The sequence below is a fragment of the Aythya marila genome, assembly GCF_965140915.1.
Source record: "Aythya marila genome assembly, chromosome: 1".
Classification (NCBI taxonomy): domain Eukaryota; kingdom Metazoa; phylum Chordata; class Aves; order Anseriformes; family Anatidae; genus Aythya; species Aythya marila.
Window position 1 is genome coordinate 117118427 of NC_139042.1, and position 26399 is coordinate 117144825.

At 39.2% G+C, this 26399-nt stretch overlaps 2 protein-coding genes across 4 annotated transcripts; one reads left to right on the top strand and one right to left on the bottom strand.

Moving 5' to 3' along the window:
- Positions 1-3944: 3944 nt before the first annotated feature.
- CEP97 (centrosomal protein 97) lies at positions 3945-21434 on the bottom strand. 3 transcript variants are annotated; one of them, XR_014318728.1, is made up of 13 exons: positions 21247-21434; positions 19520-19662; positions 17996-18154; positions 17494-17595; positions 16799-16912; positions 15705-15871; positions 14304-14468; positions 12727-12860; positions 11435-12191; positions 10583-10658; positions 9705-9862; positions 8425-8554; positions 3945-6052 (listed from the first exon to the last, which is right to left on the bottom strand). XR_014318728.1 is itself a non-coding variant. In XM_082774685.1 (12 exons), the coding sequence occupies exons 1-12, from the start codon at positions 21431-21433 to the stop codon at positions 8536-8538; spliced, it is 2181 nt and encodes a 726-aa protein (XP_082630811.1). In that variant the 5' UTR covers position 21434; the 3' UTR covers positions 3945-8535. The 3 variants fall into 3 exon arrangements, 2 of the variants coding, with proteins under 2 accessions (XP_082630811.1, XP_082630810.1); XM_082774685.1 differs by having other exon boundaries at positions 3945-8554; XM_082774684.1 differs by having other exon boundaries at positions 3945-9862.
- RPL24 (ribosomal protein L24) lies at positions 21321-24602 on the top strand. The gene is made up of 6 exons (XM_082774707.1): positions 21321-21439; positions 21566-21641; positions 22366-22476; positions 23341-23477; positions 23873-23936; positions 24477-24602. Exons 1-6 carry the CDS (start codon positions 21435-21437, stop codon positions 24555-24557), a joined length of 474 nt encoding a protein of 157 aa, XP_082630833.1. The 5' UTR covers positions 21321-21434; the 3' UTR covers positions 24558-24602.
- Positions 24603-26399: the final 1797 nt, after the last annotated feature.

Genomic DNA, 26399 nt, shown 5'->3' on the forward strand with positions numbered 1-26399 from the left:
AGGCGGCGGCGGCCCGTCCCCTGTCCCTGTCCCCTGTCCCCGTCCCCTGCCCCTCGGCCCGCCCCGCCGCCGCCCCTCCTTCCCCCGGCGCCCCCGACCCCATCCGCCGCTGCCATGGCGCCGCCGCCCGGCCCCGCCCGCCGCCAGAGGCCGCCCCCTGAGGGGCCCTGCGCTGCGGCGAGCGCTGCGACCGACAAGAGCGAGCCCCAGGGGAGACATGAGGGTGAAAAAGCACCAAGAGGGGCCTGAGAAGCGCCCCTGATATTTTGGAGCCGCACCAGGCCCCTGCGGGTGGCTGGTGTGGAGCACTGCCTGCCAGCGCCTGTGTGGGGTGGCGTTACCAGCCCCGAGCCCCGAGCCCCGCGCAGGGACAGGGCTCTGGCAGGACAAATTTCAGCAGTGTCAGCCCTCGGTGTTAAGGAGAGAAATGGGAAAAATGAGCCACGGTGGCAGCAGGACTTCAGTGCTTGAGGGCATGCACGCAGCCAGAGTGGAGCCTAGCCCCAGTGTCACAGCCGTGTGGCACTCTGGGGCTGGTAACAAAACCCCGACAAGTGGATTTGCCGTCACACATAATCGCTTTGTAAGTTTAGGGATAGCTTTTTCCAAAACATCCACATACTAGCTACTGCTTGCATGTGTACAGGTTAAAGGCACACCTATAAGTTTACTAAGGAATTGTTGGCTCACTTCTTCACAAATAAGTTGAAAACACGCAGCTGAAATACTGCCACAAGCATAATATTTGAGCTATTATAAACTTTAACTACTTGCTCTTGCATGCTGCCACATTAGCCATAGCTATTTGGAATGAGTTAAGGGACATGGCTGCTACTTTTCCTTTCCACACATTGCAGCAGTGATTATGTGGTAGAGATGGAAAACAAAGCCACAACAGACACCAACTTTTATTAGTACAATATGCTACCATTCAAGGATATGGAAACTTATCTTGCTGTAGAAACAAATGCTAAAAAATATCGTATCTTGAAAGATCCTTTGTATTTTTTTCCCTTTATATTATCTACCACATTTATAGCTGTCTCATTACCTGTTCACCTCTCTTTCCTGAGCCACACTGTGCTTCTAAATCTCCTACAGACTCCTCAGGTTAAAGTGAGGCCTGAGGCAAAACTATCTAATTAGTGCATTAAATGTTAGGCATGAGCCTCTCTCTGTAATATAACTGAAGTGATGTTAGGGGTGAGGGGATGGAAGATGAAACCACCACAACCATCTGGGCTCTTCTCAGAAGAAATAAATACTCCTGTGCTATTCTCTGCCTCATTTTACAGTTCACCATCCCTCAGGGACGAGGAGGGATCCCCACACCCACTTTATCCATAAATTCTTAGGTTGTTACTGTAATTAGCCTTGATGAAGGCCTAACAATAAATCAAATGTGCTTTTGTAATCTCTGAAGTGGTAAGTCCTTGTGCCTAACAGGCCATATATTGATCCCCGAACATCTGCCCCCATGCTCTTGGGACCTTGTAAAGGCTGTTTGCTTTTCAGTTATTTGAACATCAAGGGCTCTGGTAAAGGCTGCTCCACATGCAGCAGCTAGATTTCATTGGGCCCTGAAACCTACAGCTTCAGGAGCTGCCACTCCACTTTGCTTCACCTCACATCCCTCCTGGAAGGGTGTAGCATGTTGTGATGAGTACAGAAAAATCATGGAAAATAGTATTTGCTTGTTTCTTTCTCCCCCATTACGTGCAGAATGGTGAAGTTACGCTGGGCCCTTGACCCTACTGTCCTCCTCTCACCAATAATACACAGTATATTCAGTAATGTATCAGCAATGAGGAGAGGACAAGTGAATGAACTCTGTGTTGGAGAGCTCAGCACTACAAGATAGCTGTAGAGTGGATCCTGAAACAACGTGGGCTACAACAGCACACACATTGAACACATTGACCTTTAACTTCAGGCTGAAGGAGTTGTAGCAGCTAATGAGGGGAGGAAAGAGTTCAGGCCATAATGGTTCTCATCAGTTCCTGTTTCTCCTCAGGTCCCACTGCCTCTTCACACTTGGGCAGTAACCTCTTCAGCTCATTTTCCCTGCACTTCCCACAACAGAAATTCATGCTGCATGGTGTCAAGGCACTGTTGTATCAGCTGGAATTCTCTTGACAGGAAAGATTGACAGAAAAAGGCAACACAAAGACTGCTGAACTGCATTCAAGCAGCACAATGCTACCAGAATGGCCCTGGCTGCTAGATTGTTGCTCCTCACAACCCTATATTGTATGAGAATTGTTTAGGTTTCTGTAATGGTTAATTTTTTGTAATGAAAGCAATAAAACTTTCAGTCCAGCCAATGAACAATTTCAACATAATGCTGGATTTTACATTTTCCAGGTCATCCTTCATGATCCAGGCTTCCCACTTTTCACAAATTAGAGTGTTGTGCAAGTCAAAGGCTATGACTGGTTTCATTAGGACATCCTGTACACAATTTTATGCCATTTCGTCCCTTGGTCAATGTCATCTTGTAAAGATCAGAAAAAAGCAGGCAATATGTGCAGTACCATACTTTGAAAGCAATGATGTGCTGATGCAAGCCATGCTTGGACAAAGTGATTTGCAACCTTAGAGTAGAGGAAAAAAAGGAGCTTTTAAACCATAACATCTAAGCGAAGGGGAAAAATACCCCACCTTGGACATACTGTTATATAAAATTAACAGTTTTTAAAGCCACACTGTCATACACACACACCAAAAAAAAAAGCCTGTGTGAGGCATGTCAGGTGATATAATTCAAAGAAACTATTCCTATTTGATCATAACTTTGTCTACCCACTAGATATACATTATTTATCCCTTTAATTTTCAGCTCTAGCTGAAAATTTGAATGTTCTCACTGATATGAATCTAAAAACCAGAGTTTTTAGAGTGACCTTCAGCCTAAGCTCCTAAAGCGTTATGGATATTGCCCTACTACACACAGTATTTAGATTCCATAGTATGGCTTTAAGGCTTAACCCTACTCCATGAGAAAATATCGCTGCTCTCCTATTAAGGATTGAAATTAAGTCACCTCAGCTATGCCCATTTCTATCTTTCAAATATCTTCACAAAAGAACAAGAAGAGTCTTGCTTAAAACCCTCAGCTAATTTCTTCAGTGTAATGAAGTGGAAATGTGTACTAAAAACACCTGCTAATCTCTATGCTTGAAATGAGAGTTAAGCAAAGTTATTTTCAGATTTTACCACCGGGGTGATTGTTCTGCAGGAAAATATGACTTGGCTTCATGTCTGAGCTCTTGGACTGAACTGTTTTCTACTGAAGCCTGAAAGACAGTTAGGCAGTCTTCATTGCATTTAAGTAAAGAGCAGGCATCCATCCAAACAAAATTAGCATGAAAGGGAACAAGATACTTTGCAATTGTCTCTCTCTCAATAAGCTTATAGCCTTAATTCTCTTTCTAGAACACTCTGCACAGAATACTGCCACATCTTTTAATTCAAAGACAGTAGGAATTTTAACGTGAAAGAGAAATAAAGGACTGCAAGTAATGAATCCCAATTTCAGTGACATCTACTAGCAAATTGGGTATAAATTCAAAACACCCTACCTCAACGCTCGCTGTTTTCAACACATTGGGCCACTACACGCCTCAGCTGTACCCAGTCACAAGTGCCAATGCTTACCTTGTCACCATGACTTTGTATTTCTGAACAGTCTGCAAAAGAGGCCTCCAATTGTAACACGACTAGTAGATGTATGAGTCAGGATAAAGTACGAATTAACATTTTCAGTAAACATACAAATAATTTATTTAAGTCAAAACTCATAGGTACAAACAAAATATATAAGAAACAAAGAGTTCAGAAATTTAAACACTTGTAGAAAACATTAACTGTACCAATTTAACTACCCACTGGTCTTCACAGAAAATGGTGAGAAGCAGAAACACAAATCAATGCCTAATTGTTCTTTTCTTTTTCTTTTTCTTTTCTTTTTTTTTTTTTTTTTTTTTTCCCAGATTCTAGTTTAGAGGTAGAGTACTACTGGTGAAAGACTCAACAAAACTTAGTTCAGGAGAATTATGCTACAACTGAATTTGGCCCATCTACTTATAATTGTAATGAAACCATAAAAGAAGTTTCTTATTGTGAGCTCCTAATTCATACAATAAAATTTGGTGTGGCACTTTCCAAGAGATAAAGCACCTTTCTTGATGAATACTGTTTTATGGTTTTCCATAACCATCAAAGATCTTGTGCTTTTTTTTCCATTACTGAAACAATGAAAGCATTTTAAAAATAGGCAGAAAAGGTCCTGACTTTTTGGCAGGCATATAGAAAGCAAACATTTTTTTTCCCCTCCAGTAACTTATTCTAGTAAGCCAAACTGGGAAAAACAAGATCCTGTAGCTACAAAAGGAGACTTTCTGAGAGACTTCAAGAACACTTGATGTTTGTTTATTTGGGTGGCACAGTCCTCAAAATAAAAAGAAGAAAGTTAATAAAACAAGGGAAAATAAAGTGTCTCTTACACTAGCTTAAGGTAGGGGGAACTGACCAATTTAACATTTTAGTGAGTGACCAGTTTAACTCGCCATTCAGCGAGTCCCCACTAAATGCTACAATTCTATCCTCTCAGGAAAATGTATGTGTGAGAGATGCACTATAGCTTCAAATCCGGTAAAAAGTACCCAAGTAGTCTCAAAGGAATGTATCTACTACTTTTGTTCAAACAACCTGTTACAAGTAGAGACAAAACTTGGAATTCTTCAGACAATGTTTACAAATTCATAAAAAAAAAAACATTTGCAAGTTCAATAACATACAACATTATTCGGGGGAAAAAAATCATATATACAGACAGACTGGCTGCTAAGTGCATTATTTAAATTGCCACATGCAAGTAGTAGAGTCTGTGGTTGTTGTTTAAGGAACTTAAACATAAACAAACTGTTAGACTTCCACAATTTAGTTTAGCAAAGACTTTCTCAAGTATTTGCTTTAAGATAGTTGTGTTCTAGAAGCAACAACATCAGATTTGGAATCTTAATTGCTTCTTGCTTTGTGGCATAAGAACACTTCTGAAGATGTAAATATGATAAATCCCGATTTAGACAGCCAGTTCACAAGCACTCAAGTTAAGTAAGACCCTGCTTCTTTGAAGTAAACAAAAGCAGAATCAGGCCAACATTCAGAACCTTCTGAATATCCCATCCTTGCAACACATGCTTATGTTGTTTACAAAATAGCACCACACAGGAATAGTCATCACAATAAAATGTTAGTCACTGCATTCATTCAGCAGCTAAATGTTAAATGAGAAGTATGAAGAACAGAGCTGTGACCATTAGAGCACATTTCATGGAAGAAGGCAGAAACAGAAGTTTACCTACTTTCATTAACGAAGCATCGCCTTGTGTTTTTCATCTGAGAAGTTATTTAAACACACAAAGAAATCAATACAATCCAAATACCTTAAACACAAATTTGAAATACAAAATGTGAGCATGCCTGCTTCATTAATATTCTTCGTTAATGTTCTACTTTTCAAACTACCATCTAAACAGTATCTATCAAATATTACATACAGTAGAAAAATTGCATTCTTCATTACATGGAAGATTGAAATATCTGTAAGCTATAAACATACTTGGTAGAAACCTGAAATTACAATCGTAAGAGAGTTGATGTTACCATCAATAAAGATTCAACCTGAAGTCAAATATAAATGCACTTCCAGCTTCCTCCTTGTGTCCACCTTCAAGAGAGAAAAGAGTCATGTCTGCCACAGACTAACAGAGAGGTTTGTATGTGCCAACTACCTCATTAGGGACAAAAATCAGTTGGGTCAGTTTATCATTCTGAACAGTCAGTCTGAGCTACGTTTAGCCAATCTTTACAAAGCAAATTAATGAAGCACTTAAACCGTACTCACGGCAGAGCAGACATTGCCTGACAAGTAACCATTACTAATCTCTTCCATCAGCACTGGAGGGTCAGTCAGTCCACGGCAGACACAAGCTTTCCTTCTACAAAGTACATTCTTCTGTTGAACATGAAGCCTTGCAAAAGCAAAATGCTGAAAGACATACAATATTAATACAGGAAAATTTCTGGCAGGGATTTTCATATACCAGGTCTTCTGATTCTTTTATCAAATCTCCATCATGTCCAAAGGGAACTGTACACTGCTATCCATGGAAAAATACTACATCCTTAAATGAAGGTAACTTACACACACAAACAAGAGTAAATGTAAACTATGCATTAAACTACTACATTTCTATATACTGATTCTTTGAGAGAACAAAATGGATTTAAAAAAGCCATTTTTAAGTACACATCAAATTTGATTACTTTTTTTTCCACTGAATCCCTTGTAACGTCTTTCCCTGTATGTATTGTAATGGCCAGGATGAAAATATTTTAGGCATGTAGAAATTACTTTTAACTCTATAAATACTAATCTAAAACTTCTTTCTTTGATTCATGTACATTTAGGCAACTGATCTTATACATAAGAAATTTACTTATCAGTACAAGTCGTTGATATTTCAAAGCTTCCTCAAGAGTAAGACAAATCTGATTATATGTTGGTACACATTTTGCTGTCTCTTCAAAAAGCTGATTTTGGCTATAGAGGTTACAAGTTAAAAAAAGGCAACAGCTGACCTAAGCATTAGTTAAAATCAATCTTCTTGCATTTATAAGCCCTAATAATAGAGAGAACATGTCAAGAAATTCTAGGGTTTCCATAAAACGTTAGTTTCACCAAGTTTGCATTCTTTAACACTTGCAAAATTGAAGTTGTTCCGCCTCTAATGCTACAGAGAAAGTGACACTAATACAAAGTAGCAGAATATTTATGGTCCATCAGTATCTTCAGTAAGTGAAACATTTCCATCCAACAGTGCTCTAGCTTCTCCCAGCTCTTGCATATGCTAATCCAGCACCCTGCCACAAAAGGGAGCTTGTTCTTTATGCCTAGCCACTGCCTTCAGAACCTACAATTCAAAACTTGCTTCACAGACAGAAATAATTTCTAAAAAAAAAAGTTATGTGATCTTTAAAGGCTCATATGGCATCTTTGTAACAGACTGATGGTCAAGGAGCCAAATCCTATGAAATGCAGAGATCTCCAAGCATGGGAGATGCAAATGCATTTTGAGAACCTTCCAAGGACAAGGTTATGGCCAGCAGCCTACACATTACTTTGCACAGCTAATTAAATGCTGTGATACATTCACGCGCCTATAGCGCTTTCAATAGCGAAGCATGTATGTCCTAAGACCTAGTTATGAATATGGTCATGCCACTAATACGCTGTTAACTAGATCAAGTTAGAAAAACAGCAATTTAAGAATATACCACTTCTTTTTTTTTTTTTAATGCTGTTACGTATCCAATGAAGTCAATTGTCAGCCAGACTGCAATGACAACTCTCTTGAGAAGTCAGTGCCCTAGAACTTCTGGGAAATAAGAAAAAAAAAAAAAAAAAAAAAAAAACACAAAGATGATGGCTACTCTACATGCAGAGGCAAGCTTTATTCTTCCAAGGTGAACTGCACCACCGGGCCGATGGCTGGTAGAACTCCAATACACCACTTATGTTCTAAATAAAGGCTATTTTGAGGCCTCAAGTGGATACTGGCCTCACGCCAAACTCCTGAGTAGGGGTAAACTTCAGCTCAGAACCTAAAATAGACAAGCGATCAAAGCTTTTACAAAAATTAAATTATGATACCGTAACATGGCCAGAAGAGTCACTTTAGAACAGCGCTAGTTAATTTCAAGGACACAGTAGCACCAGAAGTTCATCTGTGGATTCAAAGGGTTGTTATATGCAAACCTGTTTGTATCTGTACTTGTACGATTGGCACGATCGATCTCAAATTAACACCAGCAAATTGTTGAAACACTTGATTTTTCTTGCATAATGATTTTTCTTACACAGTATTAGCAAACCTAACATACCCCTAGAAGTCATGTCAATTTTTATTTAACTAGCATCCGTTATAAATTGCTTGGCAGAGGAAATTTCCTTTTACTCTTTTGCTGTATACTGAGAAGCCTGATCTTTTCCATTAAAAAAAAAAAAAAAAAAAAAATTCAACGGGCTTGGGCAAAATACAAGTCCTATTGCTTGCAGAAAAACAAAGCAAAACAAACAAGAACAAAAACACCAAGAGAACTCAAAGAATATTTTTAAATCATGACATTTGCTTTTAATATTTACACCTGTAGGTAGGAGCTGTGATCAAATACACGTCTAGAAAGCCATGCAGATTTGAATCCCAAAATGACATTAGCAGCCTCGTGGAGGCAAAACATGTCATCGAGTCAGCTGCTGTAAACCAGCAGTATAGTCTTGGAAACTATGTTCCCAGATACATGCCCTTTTGAAACACTTATTTAGTAAAAGGCTGCTACTGGTTCCACTTTGCATCTTACCTGAGAAAGAACAGGGAAATTCAACCTCAGGGAAAACAAAGGCCAAAGTTTGTCTGAAGTTTCCTAAGGTCTGACTCCTCTAAGTCCTTGTTTCAGAATCCATGTAACTGATCAGATTCCAAGCCAGGAACTTCAAGTAAAATATAAAAAGAAGTCACTGCCTTGGACACTGGTTTCATGGAATGAATATTTGAAACCCTGACTAAATTATTCTCGTTAAAGTCAAACAACTGCTTTCACCTTTCTCATCAGATTTAATCCACAAATGCACACACAGTGTTAACTGTTTGTTTCCATGCTGTTTCTTTCTTTTTGTGAAGTAAGGACTTGGTCCTGTTTTCTAGAAAAATCAAAATCAAAAGACTTACTAACACATTCACTGTAGTGAATTCACAGTAAACTCTCTCCTCTGCTCCCCAGTCTTCAGAATTAGTTTCAAGGAAGCAAGTTACTACGATATCAGTTATGTGGTTGAAAATAAAGTGCATAATGATAGTCACTGAGAACTTTGGTGATTTCATGTTAGCATAGTTCACATCAGTCCTCAGCAACATTAATAAAATGCCATTAAAATATTGTTAACATGAGTCCAAAAAAAAAAAATAAAGAAAACAAACCTAAGCACACATGAAAAATAAATTTTGTATAAATGAAAGAAAAAAAGAAAAAGAAAGGAAACTGAAATCGAATCCCTAGCCCGCCCTTAGTGTAATAGATCCTACTATACAGCTATCCCAACATGCAGCATCTGAAATGAAGAATCACAGTCTGTTTGCTTCCCTTCACCTATTCCTGAATTCAGCTTGCAGCTTTCTGGTGTCTGACTCATTTCACTTCGTGCCGGTGAAGATGTACTTTGAGGGAGATCTACAGAGAGCATGTCAGATGAAGAATCTTGGCTCTCTGCTGAAACAGCAATTTGTGGCCAGCTACCCTCTGTTTCATCATTGCAATTTGTCCCTTCATCTGACTCTTCCAGCTGCTGAACAGATTTCAAATACTGTTGTAGAAGTCTGTTGTCGTGCTCGTTATTAGAGCCCTCTCTACTTTGTCCACATTCCCCATAGCCCTCCTCTACATCTGAAGAATATTCTGAATTACTATTGCCACATCGTTTGACAGTTTCCACCGAAAGAGAACCCTCAGTTCCTTCTGTCAAACTCTTTTCAGAGCTACACAAGTCACCAGCATGAGTTTGATCAGCCATAGAAGAATGAAAACCAGAATCCGGGAACTGTAACCAAGACTTTTCCTGAAGAACATCACTAGCTGGAACTAACCAAGCAGAACTAACATCTGGTGGGGTTTCTTGCTCAAGAGTGGATGCTCGAACAGATGGTTCAGGTGGACAGGAATTACTGGCTGGAGGGATCCCAGGTTGCCAAGCGGCACCTGCATTTTGTGTAACAGTAAGCTGCCATTGTTGAAGGGATTTAACCTGTTAAGTATAAAGAGAGTTTTGTTATAAAATGTAATTTAAAAAGTACTTTGGTCTCTAGAGTACTTCTCACAATCTGCAACAAAATATTTGTATAAAACTTAAGGTCAAGTGAACTGACCAACATGTCACTATATTTTTGGGACAAAATATTCTTCCCGCTGTTAATAGCTTTTAAACTAGACACCCAATACAACAGAGCACACACGTAATTCTTTCACATAAAGAATTCATTTTCCTGAATAAAAAGGAATCTGCTCTAAAAAGAGGAGAGGGAACCTTTAGGAAATAACCCATTCTTAAGAAAACAGTCAGTTTTTTAAGACCGGCTTATTAAGAGATGTATTAATAACTCACCTACTTTAGAAATTAGTTGCTCAGAAGTGACACAGCTTGACGCTGTTTTATTTGCCCTGAGCATCTAGCAGTCACATCATTCTTCAAGTCCACAATGCTTAGTTTTCTTTCCATTTTCTCCTTCTCATACCAAGCTGTATTTTAGCATTTATTTACACAGCCAGTTTATTGTGTTGTGTTAAAACTTCTGAATATTACTTATCCCCAGAACACTAGTATAGCCAAAAACACGTCAACAAGATTCTCATAAGCCATAACTGGGAGAATGAACTATATTCACTGTCTCTTTGGGATCTCCAGTATGAAATAATACCTTCTCAATCCTCGTGTAAGCAGAAAAATAAGAAGATAGAAGTTATTTACCTGGTTCCAAAGAAATCTGACAGCTTCTTCCTGTACAAGCCTTTGAATCTTATCTTCCTCTCTTTCTTTTCTAAGCCTGCAAGAACATACATCCAAAGTTATCTAGATTAAATAACATTCAGTAAACAAGATCAACAAGAATGCACAGAAATGCCTGGTTATAAGACTGAATTGTTGAAAGATACATAGCCCAACATTAAAGACGTTATTGCAGTCTGCCTTGTCATCAATATCCAGTTGCCGAATTTCCAGCACACATTTCTTTTTCAAAGTTACATTAAGATTTTTCCTCCCTTTTGCTGTAGCGTATTTATTGACTTACTAATACTTTAGGAGTATTATTTATATAAAATTTATATCTTACATATTTAAAAACTTTGGCAATGATCTCCTCAAAACATGGATCCGTATCATCAAAAAAAAATCAATCACATTTATAATCATATCACACAAGACAGAGGGAGAATCCTTCCAGCCATCGACAGAGAAATGACTCTATACGGACGCTTAACAAAGAAACTTCGTAATTGGCATAAGACAAGTCAAAAACCCATTCTTTACCATTGCTACTTTGATTGTGCAGCAAAACATGCAAGTCCGAGCAATAAAGGAGTTAAAAAAGTTGATTCTAACCCAACCCATTCATAGAGAGCACTCTGAGAGGACGAAAAGCTATGTGCATAACCATGTACATCTTACAGGAAATGTTCCTTAACTGTCGTCATTGTTTTATGTTACTAGTGCTAGGTTCTACTGTGAATAGTTAGACCCATTTATAACTCTTCTGAAATATCCTGGGGCAACATTTATATTCATTCAGATATGAACACCAACAGCATGATCGCAACTTACGTTTGTATTTCATTTGTTAAGCAAATGATGTGCTCTTGCATTCTGCTTAGGCGAATTTCGTATCGCACTTCCTTGGCTCGGGGATGAAAGTTCCTTGTGTAAAATCCCCTCCAGCAGGCTTGAAGCTTGGTAGCTGCTTTAGTCATTCTTTGCAGTTCAGCTGCACCTTCATCGACAGCAGGTGAAGAACCTGATTTTTCTCCTGCCATCTGGTCAGGACAGGGAGTTGTAAATCCTGATTCAACACCTACTGAGGTGCTGGGCTGACCGTGCAGAACTTGGTCTTCAGAGGATGCTGAAGAGATGCTAGCGTCAGCCTGGTTAGCTCTTACTGGATCAGAAGATGGTACCTGCACATTCTCTATTATATTCTCTTCAGTTTCCACACTTCCCACCACTTTGTTAGAGTGCTCTCTTGCAACCCATGAAGTTTTTTTGTCCTTGTTAGCTGTTTCTTCTCTATTAACACCTTTCACAAATTCAGTAAGTGTACTACCATCATCTTCTAGGCCCAAACTGATCCCATGTAACTTCAGGTCTGAAGTAGGAGACACTGGAGACAATCCTGAAGCAACTGGCATGAAAGTAGACTCTGACGATAACAGGCTGCTGTTGAGTTTGTCTTCATCAGTCTGTATATCTTCAAGGTATAGCTCCTTGTGACAATCTCTTTCAAGAAGAAAGGTGTTCTTCACTGCATAGGAATGATCATCATTCACACTTGGTCCAACCCAACAATTCTTCTGGATGACACGTTCTAGATAGGTAGAAAGACATATTCAGAAGTCATAGTACTTCAGTAGCAGTTTATTTTATAGGGATTTACATTTTATTTTAGATAGTTAGAAACTGGGTGTGTAAGATCCCAAATGCTAATCATGACAAGCATTACTTCTACATAACAATAATGATAGTAGCTATTCATCTCAGCAACATCTATGAACCTCGCAAATAATCAGTAGAGTGAACTGCACAGACTGCCTTCCCATGGAGCAGTTACTCTTTGATCAGATGGAACAGCCAAAGTAATAACATTTTCATTTACTGGACTGTTTTTTTTTTTGTTTGTTTGTTTGTTTTTTTACCTAGCCATCTTACTAGCATTTCAAGACATGAATAACCACAGAATGTATTTTTAGAGAACAACTTACAGCTTCAGTTGAAAATCTCCAAAAAATAATAGAATAAACTAATAGCAGGGCCTCGTTTCAAAATTCTCTCCAGAAAGCTATCTGCGGTCAAAAAACATTTGTTTCTACCGGTTAGATCACAGGTGCAGATTTACATCTTACCACTTTCAAGAACTATCTGTGGTGGCTGTGCTGGACTGCTCTGTTCGTGAGTAACTGGTTGTGTCTTGTTGGGAGTGGGAGATGTAGGTGGTCCTTCATTTTGGTTTTGATTCATCAGCTGCCTCTGGTGGAGCCTAAACACAGAGTTCCAACAGATCTTATGTTTCTTTTTAACTTTCTTTGATACAGAAGGCATCTAAAAAGCTATCAACTACTTGAAAGGAAACAAGCAATCAAACCATTCTAAAACAAGAGGCTAGTTATATGGGCTCCTACACCTACTAGACATCAATAGGACTACTCACAAAGCCAGGGTTTGCACAGGCTGCTTCTGTTCCCCTTCCTTCTCCCTCTTTGTTACTTATAACAAACAAACAAAAAACAGCATGCAATTCTGACTATCAACTGAAAAAAAAACCACCAAGTATCTCTACACACAAGCAAGGTATGCAGATACTTTAAGTGTCTGCTGCAGGACAGGCTATGTTTGTACGTGCAGAGTTTGAGGAATAGAGGGGGTCATTTTTTTGTTTGAAAATGACTAAGGCAAGTAGAGGGTACCCCTGTACCCTAATACAAAAATCAAGTAACAGTGTTGCCACAAACATATAATCATCCTTTACAATCTGAGAAAACACAAACGCAATTTCAGTGCAGCTAAATTCAAAGACCATGAGGTAGACATCAGAAAGTCAACTGGCGTTAAAAATTATGCACGTATATATTTCTCCTCTAAAATGGCCCCTACGTGTCTGCAGTTTCCTCCTGAAGATCAATCTATACTGACAAAGCAATTCCTTCCAGATGCTCCCACGTTTCCAGCCCTTTTGGATGAAATAACACAGTTCTCCTTATACAGCTTTCTATCCATACTATATGACTTATTTAGCTTGCTCCACTGAGTCTTCCACTCTAATCTTTTAGCAAAAAAAATTGTCAGCAGTGGTCCTGGCAAACAGTGATGCCTGTGTTCTTAAGTATTCTGGGTTTTAATTCCAATTAATTCACCTTCTCACAGGAAGAAAGTGCATGACTGTAACTCTCCACATCTACTTGCACAGTCCCTAGCAAAATAAGTTCCTGCTTGCAGAACCAGCAGGACCTATTGTGGCCTCTGATGACAGAGCCAAGGTTCCAGATAAAAAAGCTGTCAAGAGCATCATCAGGAACACTGCCCCTCAAAAGACAACCTTAAAAGAACACACTAATAATAAAAAGAGGAGGCTAGTTCACCCATGTACTACAATAGTCTTTATTTACAATTAGAACAACAGTCAAATCTGCTCCTTTTTGAGGATTTACTCACAGTCTCTGCAACAAACATCTGAGTAGGTAGCCTATTTTAAACACAGTCCTAACACAAACCACTTTCAAGACTGCTTCTAGGGCACCCAGCAAACAGGAAAACACTCCTGATGCTGTCTTGCTCCTCATCCTGTACCTCTGCCACTCTTCCATCTCCTGCCCTAACTGTTGCTTTGGAACACTTGAAAGGAAATGCTATTGTATCTAACGTAATGAGACATACAATTGTGTTCTCAATTGCATTTTGTAGCCGAAAAACAAGAAGTTCTCACCTTTGCTTACTTAGTATTTTTTCCAGTTTGGCATCTTCTTCAGTCTGGAGACCATATGTAGATATAAGAGGGCAAACAGTAGCCAAGTACTGGACTAACTGGACATGCTGCCCAGGTCGGTACGATCTTCCTTTACCTTGACTGTAGAGCCATTCTGCTTTTAAACTGTTAGGAAGGGAGGAAGATGGTTACAATTAATGTACAGCACAGAACCCCTGACGTGTCCTGGAGTACTGTTCTTCTACAAGCTAATCCACAAGCCTAACCAAGACTTGGAACATGAGCAGTGCCGGAGGAACTGGGATTTTCGTTACCAGAATAACGAGTGAAGTACTCCTCACATAAACATTGATGAAATGAAAAAGTCTCTGACAAGCACTGTGCATTCTATTTTATCTGTGTACTCTTTATGTAGTTTGGTTTTATAACCAAAATTCAATTTTTTGAATTTATCAGCAACTTTAACAGAAAAAGGAAAGATCCCACAAATGCACAGAATAGCCACAGAGAGCAAATCTTGCTGAGGGTCTCCAGCTGCCATCTGTTTCTCAGTTAAACTGATGGTCTTCAATCTGAGAACTCAATATAATATATCCATATAAAATAATACAGAAAACCCCATCAATAATGAAAAAAAAATAAAATTGCTACAGGCAGCTCTTCAGGAACTTCGTAATATTCATAATATGCACTGAAACAAACAGGAGTGGTTTCCCTCTGACCAAAAAGGCAGCTTTTTATTTTACTAACTTGGGAATAAGATAGTAATATCTTGGACTGTCTTAATGTATTGAACTGGAACATGTTATACTTGATGATGGAGATATTTTCAGGGAATATTTATATGGCTGGACTATTCTGATATCAAGAACTTCAAGAAAACATCTCCACTGTCATACAGACATCAGTGATATAATGACTGCAGTGATACAGTTAAAAAAAAAGAGTAATATTATATTTAATTAATTGACAAAATATATACAAATCAGACCCTTTATAAAAGGGCATGCCTGAGCTTCTCCCAAGATAACGGCTTCAACATTTGCCAATTGTCTCATTCTACAAAATCAAAGCCTGTAAACCTGAGAGGAATAAAAGACATCACCAATGAATTGCTACCACAATTTTGCTTTTTAGAAGTACTAATGTGAGTGAAGTAAGGAAACCAAACCTTAACTTTATAATTCTATTTAATTGAAGGTGTGATTTTATATAGCAACACTAGTGTAACCAAAACCAAAAAAAAAGAAAAAAGTGTTAATTGGCTGGGGTCTCATATGGCCATTAGCTAGACAATTTCAGATCATTAGCACTTTCCTATTTTTTATTATGTAAAAATTGAACTTCAGCTTACAAAAATCTTGATTTGATAATTTTAGAGATTTAATAACATGATGTTACCTTTCCTTCTGAGAAATTACATATCCATCAAGAACTTTAAGGTTCAGACACCAGCTGACAATATACGGCCTGTAGTCAAAGCCAGGGATAGATGGTGTGGCCATCACACAAGGATTGTTCATTATTGACAACTGTTCCAGTTGAGAAAGAGAAGCCAGGAAAGAAACCTGGAGAAAAGAAGATACTTGTCAACTAGAGAGAACCAACTGATTACAAGATGTACCACATTTGCCTAGTTACAGCTATACATCTTGCTCAAAACAACATCATTACAATTACACTGAAAAATCACATTTTCTCGTTAAACGTGAACATCTTTAAAAGGACCTTCCATCAACACCTGTCCTTTTCCTATTAACTTTCCTGTAAGTAGTATAGCCCTTGGGAAGCATTAGCTTCTCTTAAAATCTGGGAATTGGGCTTTACGTATAAAAAAGATATAGTATTCCAGCTTACTGCAGCAGGTATAGAGATGTCAACAAATCAACAGCAAGCTGAAGAGCTGAGAAACACTGTCCTATTTTGAAGAAGAGAGCAATGCATTACCAAATAAGATTTTTCTTCTCATGTGGAAGACTAACTGACATGTTTTTTTTCCTTATATAAGGAAACAAAAACACCACGCACACAAAAAAAAAACAACAATAAAAATAACCCAATAAAGATAAAAACCACAGTCCGGATATTCATTTCTCTTCCAAGGTGTTTGAATAAGAGATAAAAAGACCATAATCTAAACAGAGCAGCTGAGCAGCTGCAGAAGCCATCTGCAACACTTTATCAGCTCAGTTTTCAACCTTCAGACAATCATGGCAAGCTCTTTGAGAATTTTCTCCTCAAAGTTTAGACATTCTGACATCCCTGATTGATATATGTAAAAAGGCAAAATTTATTTAAAAAACTAATTTAATAAAGTTAAATTACCCAACTTGTGCAGCTAGAGCAAGTGTAGTTATTACACAAAGTATTAAAGGTTCCTATCTTCTTCAAAATAATCTACGCTGAGAGTCCATTTCACTTATATCCTCAAAAGAATTATCCAGCTATTTCCTATCACTCTGCTTGAATACAAGGTGGTATCTTCTACATCTTACCTCATTTAAATCTCTGATTTCATTTTCTGCCAAAGAAAAAACAGTCAGATTCTGAGGTAGGCAAACAGGGGCAGTACGAAGCGAAGTTATAATATTTCCATGTAGCAACAAGGTCTATAAAGTAAAAATATGGTATTAAAATGCATGCTTGATCAAAAAAAAAACAAAAAAGTTTTCCTCCAGATAATACGTTCACAATACACACTGAACAAAAGATAATAAAGATAATAAAGGCTGTCTGGCATCTTCAAAATCGTTTTTGCTTATCCCAGTGAGGGCAATTTTGTTTTTATATTTAGAGCAAAATGTCCTCATGAAACGCAGAAATTAAGTATATAGCCATGGATACAAAAAGTGTAGCTTAAAATATTTTCTTCTATGCAGTGTACATGATGAAAGAGTTAATACTATGTTTTGTCTTGATCCACATCACAGGACAAGAGAACTGAGTGCTGTAGAAAAGATCTTACCATGTTATCTTAATCAAAATCATTAGAGTAATTACAGAAGCACTACATCGGTTTCTGCAGCTTGAAAACAACAAGAACTTAACATTCTTCCTTCTAGAAGTTACAGTAATTAAATTGTTTTAAGAGCTAGCGTGTTTGAATAAGAAATGCTTTTAAAAGGCAAAAGTTTTCAAAGCAGAGTTCTTTACACAAAGAATTTAAGAAGAACAGAGATAAAACAACTACCTTTAGAGACAGAAGCTTGGAGAGATCTCCCAATTGAGATATGTTGTTGTCTGACAAATCAAGATGCTGAAGAGACACACAGGAATTGATTTGTTCAATGGCCTACAAAAATAACAGGATTATATATTATAATTATATATTTTATATATAATTATAGATTATAAATAACAGTTATATATTATAAAAAATAACATTTTTTTTTACCAGTTGAATTTTAAAGATTTTTTTTTTCCTATTTTGGGGGCTACCTACCAATTCTCATTAAATTTCAATTTCAAACCATCTATTTATTTTTATCCACTTGCCAATTCTTGTCCAGAAGTTGTCTTCTTCCATAGACCAGGGTACACAAAGCTTCAACATTTGTTCGCATTAAAACCAGAAGCAGAAATGAACATTTCTTTGCAGTGAAATGAAACGTTTTAAGGATTGCCTTTTCAGTGTTTCCCAAATTTCTACTATATTACATTCTGGAAAACGTATAAAAGGCTGTGTACTTTACCTTAAGGTTATTTCCTGACAGGTTTAGCCATTCCAGATGCACCAACTCCTTCAGCCCTTCCACGTACCCAATGCTATTGTGAGGCAAGTTTAGCACCCGGAGCTTTGTCAGTTTTGCTACACCCATCATTCGTACCAAACGGTTGTTGGCTACAGACAGCTGCAGATTGACACAAATAAAATAAACACTTAATAACTATTAAAGTGCACAGACAGAATAGGCTTTTATTTTTAGTGCTTAAAAATCCAATCCAATGGGAGCTACTCTAATGTATATATTCAAATTTCAAGCAAATAATACAGACAAGAAACTACAAGAGACAGGCAACAAATTACTGATCAAATGAAGTAGTCCTCCCAACTCTGCAAACTTAGATGAAATCTTACTCCTAACAACAGCTAATAAATAGAGGAGAATAAATAAGGAGACATCTCATATGAAAATAAGCTTTTAAAATCAGAATTGCTAAATCATTGTATAAACTGTTGTAATGTTCCCGGTATAAAATCATACTGTCACCGTAGCAAAGGGCAAAATATATTTCACTGTTCTCAAAAAAAGTGCTGTGCTAACAGGACTGTAAATCACAAACTTTTAAAAGGATAAATCCAGATTAAAAATACCCATTAACAACACAGCCATAAAGTTGCAGACTGGTGAGGGTTTACTGCAGCAATAACACCCACATCTCCAGTGTCAGTTTAGCTTGGCTGTAGAAGCTGTTTAGGTGACTTCAAGCCTATTTGGAGGCACTTTTAGTGCTGGTTAACATGGACTTGTACAGCCTTGTCCCAGGGGGATTAACACACTGATTTTTGCAAGCATGCTTACCACTGTTACCACTAATACCCCCAGGAACCTAAAAGGAATGTTTCAAAATTGAGGATATTACAGTTTGGGATAAGCTCTAGCAACATCAGGGCTTACATGACTCAATACAGTAACAAGACAACAAATCTCTCCCACTTCACATTTTTATATTTTCTATTTGATTGTTAACCTAACCCACCTGGCTTGTTTCTTCCTGTAAATGTCACCAATACTCTTCAATAACAAAAATGTTACCAATACTCTTCCTCTGTGAAGAGTTCTGAAACCCAAACAGGGAGAGTCCTGTCTGTAGGTCTGCATGTTTATCTTTTTTTGTTTGTTTGTTTGTTTAAACTACAAAGGTTTTTTGTTTGTTTGTTTGTTTTTGTTACAAATATCAAGCATTCCAAAGCTAAAAAGTATCAAAAATCAGAGTTCACAGTGACCTTTCTAAACGTTAACACCATCCCACTAGGATTTATTTAGTTTAATTTTAGCTACCTAAGTAACCAGCAGAACAGCCTTCCTTACCACCACCTGCAGAGCTACACTGAAAACAAAGCTTTCTATTTCAGTTCACCGCTGTTTATTTTTCCATGAAGACAGTAACGGATGACTTACTTCAATTATATAAGGTGGCCTTAAAGCAGGAATACTTTAGGTAGCATCTCAGTAACATTATTTTGTAGCAAATTGAATTCAAGTAACACTGACCTGCATCAGATTCCTGCATTTTTCCAAGTGCTCCAATTTAATTATCTGGTTCTTGTCCAGAATCAGAGTGTGAGTATCCACATCACAGGGTAAGGTTGGACCCAGCTTTTGCAATCCTTGACCTGACCAGTTAACTACCAAACCTTAGAGGAAAAAGAATGAAAAAAAAAAAAAATCAAACAAAAAGAGAACACAATGAAACTCAACACCTGATATATGAGAACGTGTACTCTAAGTGCAAAGCAAGACAAACTGATCTGTTTTTGTAACATAAGCAGCTAATTCACGGATACAAATTACCTTTTCTACTTAGAACTGAAGCAAATACATTAATTCAGGCTAAATACGTTAGAAAATCTGATCCAGTTATTGAAAGATGGGGATTCTACTCCTTTTTCCAGTAAAGATCTCTGGTGAAGTTTTGGGCAGTCAGTAGCTTCAGACTATCTGAAGCGGGATGCAGAGTGAAATTTAGGCAGCTATATTTAAAGGTGTGATCCTCAAAACCCAAAATTTCAAAGACAACTATACTCGGATTTTGTCAGCTTCCAGGTTTTGAGCAGCTTGATAACTTCTTACATGCAGGAGCTCTCTCCCTAAATTCCTGCTTACAGACAAACCTAGAACATGCCAAATACATGTGTAGGATCACACTCCAGCCACAGCAGCAACACCACCTAAGAAAAATAAGTACATTAAAGCAAAAAAGGGAGGGAGCCTGACACAGTGGTAAGCAGCCTACACCCTCTAGTCACTAAGAACATGGGAAACCCTACGAGGATACAGGCCAACAAACTCCTCCTTCCTGGACAGATTCATCAAACACCCCGCTACTGTATCTGAAGATGACGGCACCTAACCCATCTATGTGAAATTTCCACTTGACAGTCCTCAGCTTGAAGCAAAGAAGCAGCCTTATCACAAACAGGCCCTCTAAAAGCTACAGCAGTGAATTGAAGTCTACAGTTTCCTCTTTTTCCTCTTTTTGCTCTATTTCAAAGCAAAAATATTATTAGTCTGCACCATTTTTTGAAAGTGCAGTCTAGGCACAAACTCAAAGAGGAGGTTTCAACCTGTGAAACTAAAATTGGCACCTCTCTGCTGTCAAAAGTTGGGCGCTTAAACCTCGTGGAAGAAATAAGCTTAAGATTCAACTCCTCTTTTAAAACTCTCCATTAAATATTTCAAGACACGCTTCCTTTTAGCAGCTTGGCTACGGCAAAACCTACTCTTAAGCATTTAACTATCTTATCAGGTAGTGAACATGCCAAATATGAGGCCAAAGATTCCACTCCAGGACTCGAAAGGCCAAACCATTCAGTGCATCTTGCCAAAGGGTTTTTGTGCTTGTATGCATGATGGTCAGGTAAATTTTTAATATCCCTGCACGGTACCTAGTCAAAAGCCAGACCCAGAACCCATGCATACAGCCATCCTAGAGAACAGGTGACGTTCAGGCAGGAGCAAACGGTAAATACGCCAGCATGGCGTTTAATTGATAAAACATAATTAAGATGCTGGCTGCCAGGACTGCTCCAACACAGAGCTAAAAGGACAGCGCTGGCTATCCGCAGGGACCTGGGCTCGCTGCCTACCCGCGCTGCCACCCGCCCATTGCCATCCCCACGCATTTACCCCCTGCTATGCCCCCCCCCGGCACCACTCGGCCTCCCGCCGAGGCGCTGTGCCAGGCCGTGCCCCCGCAGCCACCCCCGGGCCCCTCTCACCGCCGCTGGGCGCCGCCCCGGGGGCCGCCATGTCCCGTCCCGTCCCGCTCCGCCTCAGCCCCCGCCGGGCCAACGGCCGAGGGGCCGCGTCCCGCCCGCAGCTCCCGCCCGGCGCTGCCTCTTCCGCCCCGCCCCTTCCGCCCGGCGCTGCCTCCTCTTCCGCCCGGCCGCCGCCCGCCGCCGCCATCATGAAGTAAGCGCCGCCGCCGGGCCCGGGCCGCGGCCCCCTCCCCATCCGCCGCCATCCGGCGCCCGGGCCGCGGCCCCCCGGCCGCCATCGCGCCCCGGTAAGGCCTTAACGCTTCTTGTGTCCCTGCAGGGTGGAGCTGTGCAGCTTCAGCGGGTACAAGATATACCCCGGGCACGGCCGCCGATACGCCCGCACCGACGGCAAGGTGAGCGCCGCGCCGGGCACGGACCTAAAGATAACATTAACAATAACCTTAAAAAGAACCTTAAAAAGGGCTCCTAATTGATTGCCTTAGGGGTAGCAGCCTAACGCAGCGGTCTCGTATGGCATCCCCTAGGAAATGACAGCTGAACTGGGCTCCCTGAACCCCCCGCTGACCTCCTTAGACCTTACATAAACTTAAAGTCAAACAGATAATAACAAATTAATCCACTAATTTCGTAAAAACGCACAAAGGATTGCGTGTTGGCCTCTGGGCAGTGCTTACATCAGCTTCTGATTCCCTTCGTGCGTTCTGGAAGCATGTAGCTAGTGGAGAGCAGGCAGCTGGAAAGTGTCCCAGGGGATACAGGTGTTGGCACTGCACACAGGTCGGAGGGTGAGTTTCACTTAGGAAAAACAAGCTTTTTATTCTGTTACGAGAATAAGCATCAGAATATCAGGTCTTACTGAGAGAAAACTAAATGAAGCCTGAAAATTTTCTTTTAATGGATGAGGTCCCTTAATCTAAGGAATAAAATCCCACACATTCAAGCTATTAAATTGTGTTCTAAGATTTAGGATTGTTAGATGTGTGAAGAAATAAAAAAGCATCAGTGTTGTAAAGCACTAAATGAAATAATTATTTCATATTCCAACATAAGTGACGGTATTTCTCATACATGTAACACTTACACAAAATACTCTTTTTTTTTTTCTCCTCTCTCTAGGTTTTTCAATTCTTGAATGCAAAATGCGAGTCTGCATTCCTTTCCAAGAGAAACCCCCGTCAAATCAATTGGACTGTCCTCTACAGGCGCAAGCACAAGAAGGGGCAGTCAGTAAGTATATACCATCGAACTCTACTCTGAAGTGTTCCCCCCCAAAAAGTGCGGTCACACATCTGTTAGAATAGAGGTAACTTCACTATGCTGGTGGTAGCAGAAGGATGACCAATATGACCAGAATAAAGTGGTCAATAACGGTGAAAGTGTGTGTGTATTTACACAGATTTATATATTGTTTTATACTTGGAAGGTAAATACTTCAGGAATAGCACTATATGTGTATTTTATCACATCTTTGAAGGCTTTTTCAGAACGGGAGTATTTGTATAATAATTGTATGAATGGTGTGTGTTCAAAAATTTTTCTTAAAAAGCTTTACATGAAACAGGCAATGCTGTTTTATCAGTGGACTGTTTAATTATTTGGACTTGTGAACTTTCAGAGTGGTGATAGCGTAGAGAGCTGCTAATCAGGTAAATCATATTCCAGGACAGATGATTTGGGGGATGATGGGTAGAAGAACTGTTCACATCAACTTTTTTTTGAAAACTTTGTGTTATAACGGGTAGGATATCTTTGCTATGGAATTTTCATTGGATAGAAGAAATATGGCATGTTAGTATGAGGTATTTTCAGTGCTCATGCTGAAACTTACACAACAGAAGAGCAGTTAGAAATGCTTGCATTGACTCTTTAACACCAACCAGTTCACTTAGAGAAAGAAAGATGATGCTCAATGGCTTATTAGTCTGCTTTGGCAAATCAAGAAATTATGTACAGAATAATTTTATTCCTCATTGTGGATGTATGCGATTCTGTAATAGCTTCATGCTTAGCTGCAGCTTGTTTCTGTAATTGTATTTAGCCTTTTACTTCATGTCTTGTGATGCTAATTGTCTTCATGTTCTGTCACTTTAGGAAGAGATACAAAAGAAGCGTACCCGCCGTGCGGTTAAGTTTCAAAGGGCTATTACTGGTGCATCTTTAGCTGAGATTATGGCTAAAAGAAATCAGAAGCCTGAAGTACGGAAGGCACAGAGGGAACAAGCTATTCGGTGAGGCAGCAGGGATGACTGGAGCTATCTCAGGCATTTTGGAGATTATTGATGTAACTACAAGAGGTGTACAAGATCTTGAACTGTAGCTGAACTCTGTGTATCGTAAGCATTAAGAGGGTGAGGGGGATCAGTATATTTGGAAGTAATACTGTGTAATCTCAGCAGAAAATTCGTATCAGCAGAGGGGTCTCTTCTTGCCCTCTCCCTCTGTGAAAATACTGCTGTTGTCACACAGTTCTGTCTACGTGGTAGTCTTTCAAGAGGTACTGACTATAGAGTATAAACCTGAAATAACGCATTCCGTTCTTGATCTTGGTGAGCTCTCTGCGTGGTTGAAACAAAGCAGGGAATGGCAGGCATGACTAACTGTCACTTTTTCTGTTAATTAACAGGGCTGCAAAAGAAGCCAAGAAGGCTAAGCAGGCCACCAAGAAAACAGCTGTTTCTGCTGCAAAGGTAAGATGCAGTAGACGGACAGAAACCACAAAGTATTTATCTAGAATATACCAGGTTGTAATGCAGCACTCTTCCTGCACTTCACTGGAAATTCTCAGTTGTGTTCGGAAGAAGCATTTGCTCACCTATTTGGATCTGGAAGCACATGGATCAAATTTTTGTACTGGGAGTTACAGCTGTATGAACAGCTGAATAGAACAAAATGATTTTTCCAGAAAATGTAAAAGTTACAGTAAAACCACTTTCTGATTAGATGTCAGAGATGCCCAGTGGCTTAAAAACTAGCCAAGATGTTACACTAGAAACTTGGTAGCAAAATATTGATGAGAGCTACCATACGCTTCATTACTACTTGTAATACCAAATGTTGGCATCATACATATTGGAGGCTTCCAGTGTTGGATAACAATCTGTTAACTCTCATTCTAATCTGATTGTTAAATTGCCTAATTTCTGTAAAAATTCTTAAGTGTAACACAGGGACCCTTTCAAGAATGCAGATAAACTGCATCTCACTCATGTTCCACTATTTCTCTACAGGCTCCAACAAAGGCGGCGCCGAAGCAGAAGATTGTGAAGCCAGTCAAAGTTTCTGCTCCCCGTGTTGGTGGAAAGCGCTAACTTGCCAAACTGTTACCTGTGCTGAATAAACACCTGACCAACTTTTATCACTTGTGCCATGTTCTTTTCAACTGTGTAATAGATACTGAAGGAATTAAGGAATAACAATGTATGCTTCTGCAGACTGATGAATACACCTGTGCTATAAAACATTCAGGTTTTTAGAGGATCTGTTGTACTAGAAAATAAGTCTTTAAATGAATGCAGTGATTCAGGTGGCAGGGAAGATTGAGCTGTTTGAGGAGCTGTTTCTTGCCTAAGGAAAAAACAGCACGAGCGCAAGCATCAACACCAAATGTCTTAAAAATAAGGTTTTAAGTTTGATGAGGCAAACTAAATAGTTGTGAAGCTGTACAGTCTCGTAAGTTACGTAAAAAGGTCAATATGCTTCTTGCATTGTGAAGCAGATCGTTTCAAGATGTAGAGGATAAAAGGAGAAATAGTTTCAGAAATCAAACGGATGTTTCACACATCACATTGCTCTTAAACGCAAATGTTGAGATGCAATTCCTGGGTCCGGAACTAAAACCACTGAGGTGCTGGAAGCCTCTGTCAGGAACAGGATAGTTTCTAAGGTCCTGCCTCACGCTCTGCCTGAGTTAAATGGGTTGTTTGACCTAGTATGACCATTCTGCAAACACGTTCTAGTTAGTTGTACTAAAAACACTGATAGCAGGTTGACTGAGCTTAAAATGGAGCTGACGGTATGCATTACTTCTAACTCATTTGGTCTCATAATTAACATGTGGAATGCAGACACGGGTTCCCTTAGTCATTCTCTTCCACTCCTAGAAGGTGTGGCCATTTGTTAAATGTTCCATGTAAAGGATGCAGCTCCCCAATCCAGTAGTTAGGCCAGGTAGGCAGTGTTCCCAGCCTTTCCCTTAGCTTTGCCGGGCAGTAATAGCCTTAGCAAAGGAATGTTCTTTGACTTACTGGAAGTAAGGAGAAAATGAACCTTCTCTGTTTTGGATCTCAACTGATGCCACATGTAAAACCTTCGTGCACTTAATCTAAAACAGTATTCCACTTGGCAAATACCCACTTCGGGGCCTGTAAGGAGGAGGCCTTTCCTACAGAAAGTTCAGCTGTTACAGCTTTTGAAAATAAAAGCTGACTACTGTTTGGCTTTCAACACTGTTGCTAGCTTACAGCTCCTTTGAGGGCTTTGTTGATGTTACTACACTAAGGAAGAAGCTCTTTATCATACTTGTGCTTCCTGTGGTTCATTTGGGCTTAAAAAATACAACGAAAGCAACGTGCTTTAGGTTATGGGTTACATTTTGAGTTCTATCATGCTTGGTTTTCGTTAATAAACTAAGTTCCAGTCAGATGGAGCTTGCAACCCAATTAAGTAGTTTCAGCATGATTGCATCAGTGGAATATGCACCGGTATCTTTTTGAACAATTATTCTTTTTACTATCAAGAGCACAGGAGCTGCTCGTTATTTTGAAATAAATTGAAGATACTTTCTAAACTGGTTAACAGCCTTGGAAGAAGCTAGAAACAAGGGAAGGAAAAGTGTTCCATGTTTTTACTTTCCCTTTAGGGAAAGGATTTTTTAGAAATTTATGAAGGCTGAATATACCACTGAAAGTTGCCTATGTTAGTGATGACTATACACAAGACTGGTACAATTTTACAGGATTTGATAGTGGTATTGAGTAGCTGGGACACTACATACATGCTTGTGAAAGTTAGTCTTAACATATGTTAGTCTTAATATCTTGCATATGAAGTTCCTCAGTTGAAAAGCAGAGAGAAGCTTTTACAAACAATCTGTTTGAAATACCAGTAAGGATAGAAATGAATTGATAGTCAAATACAAGGAATTAGTATTT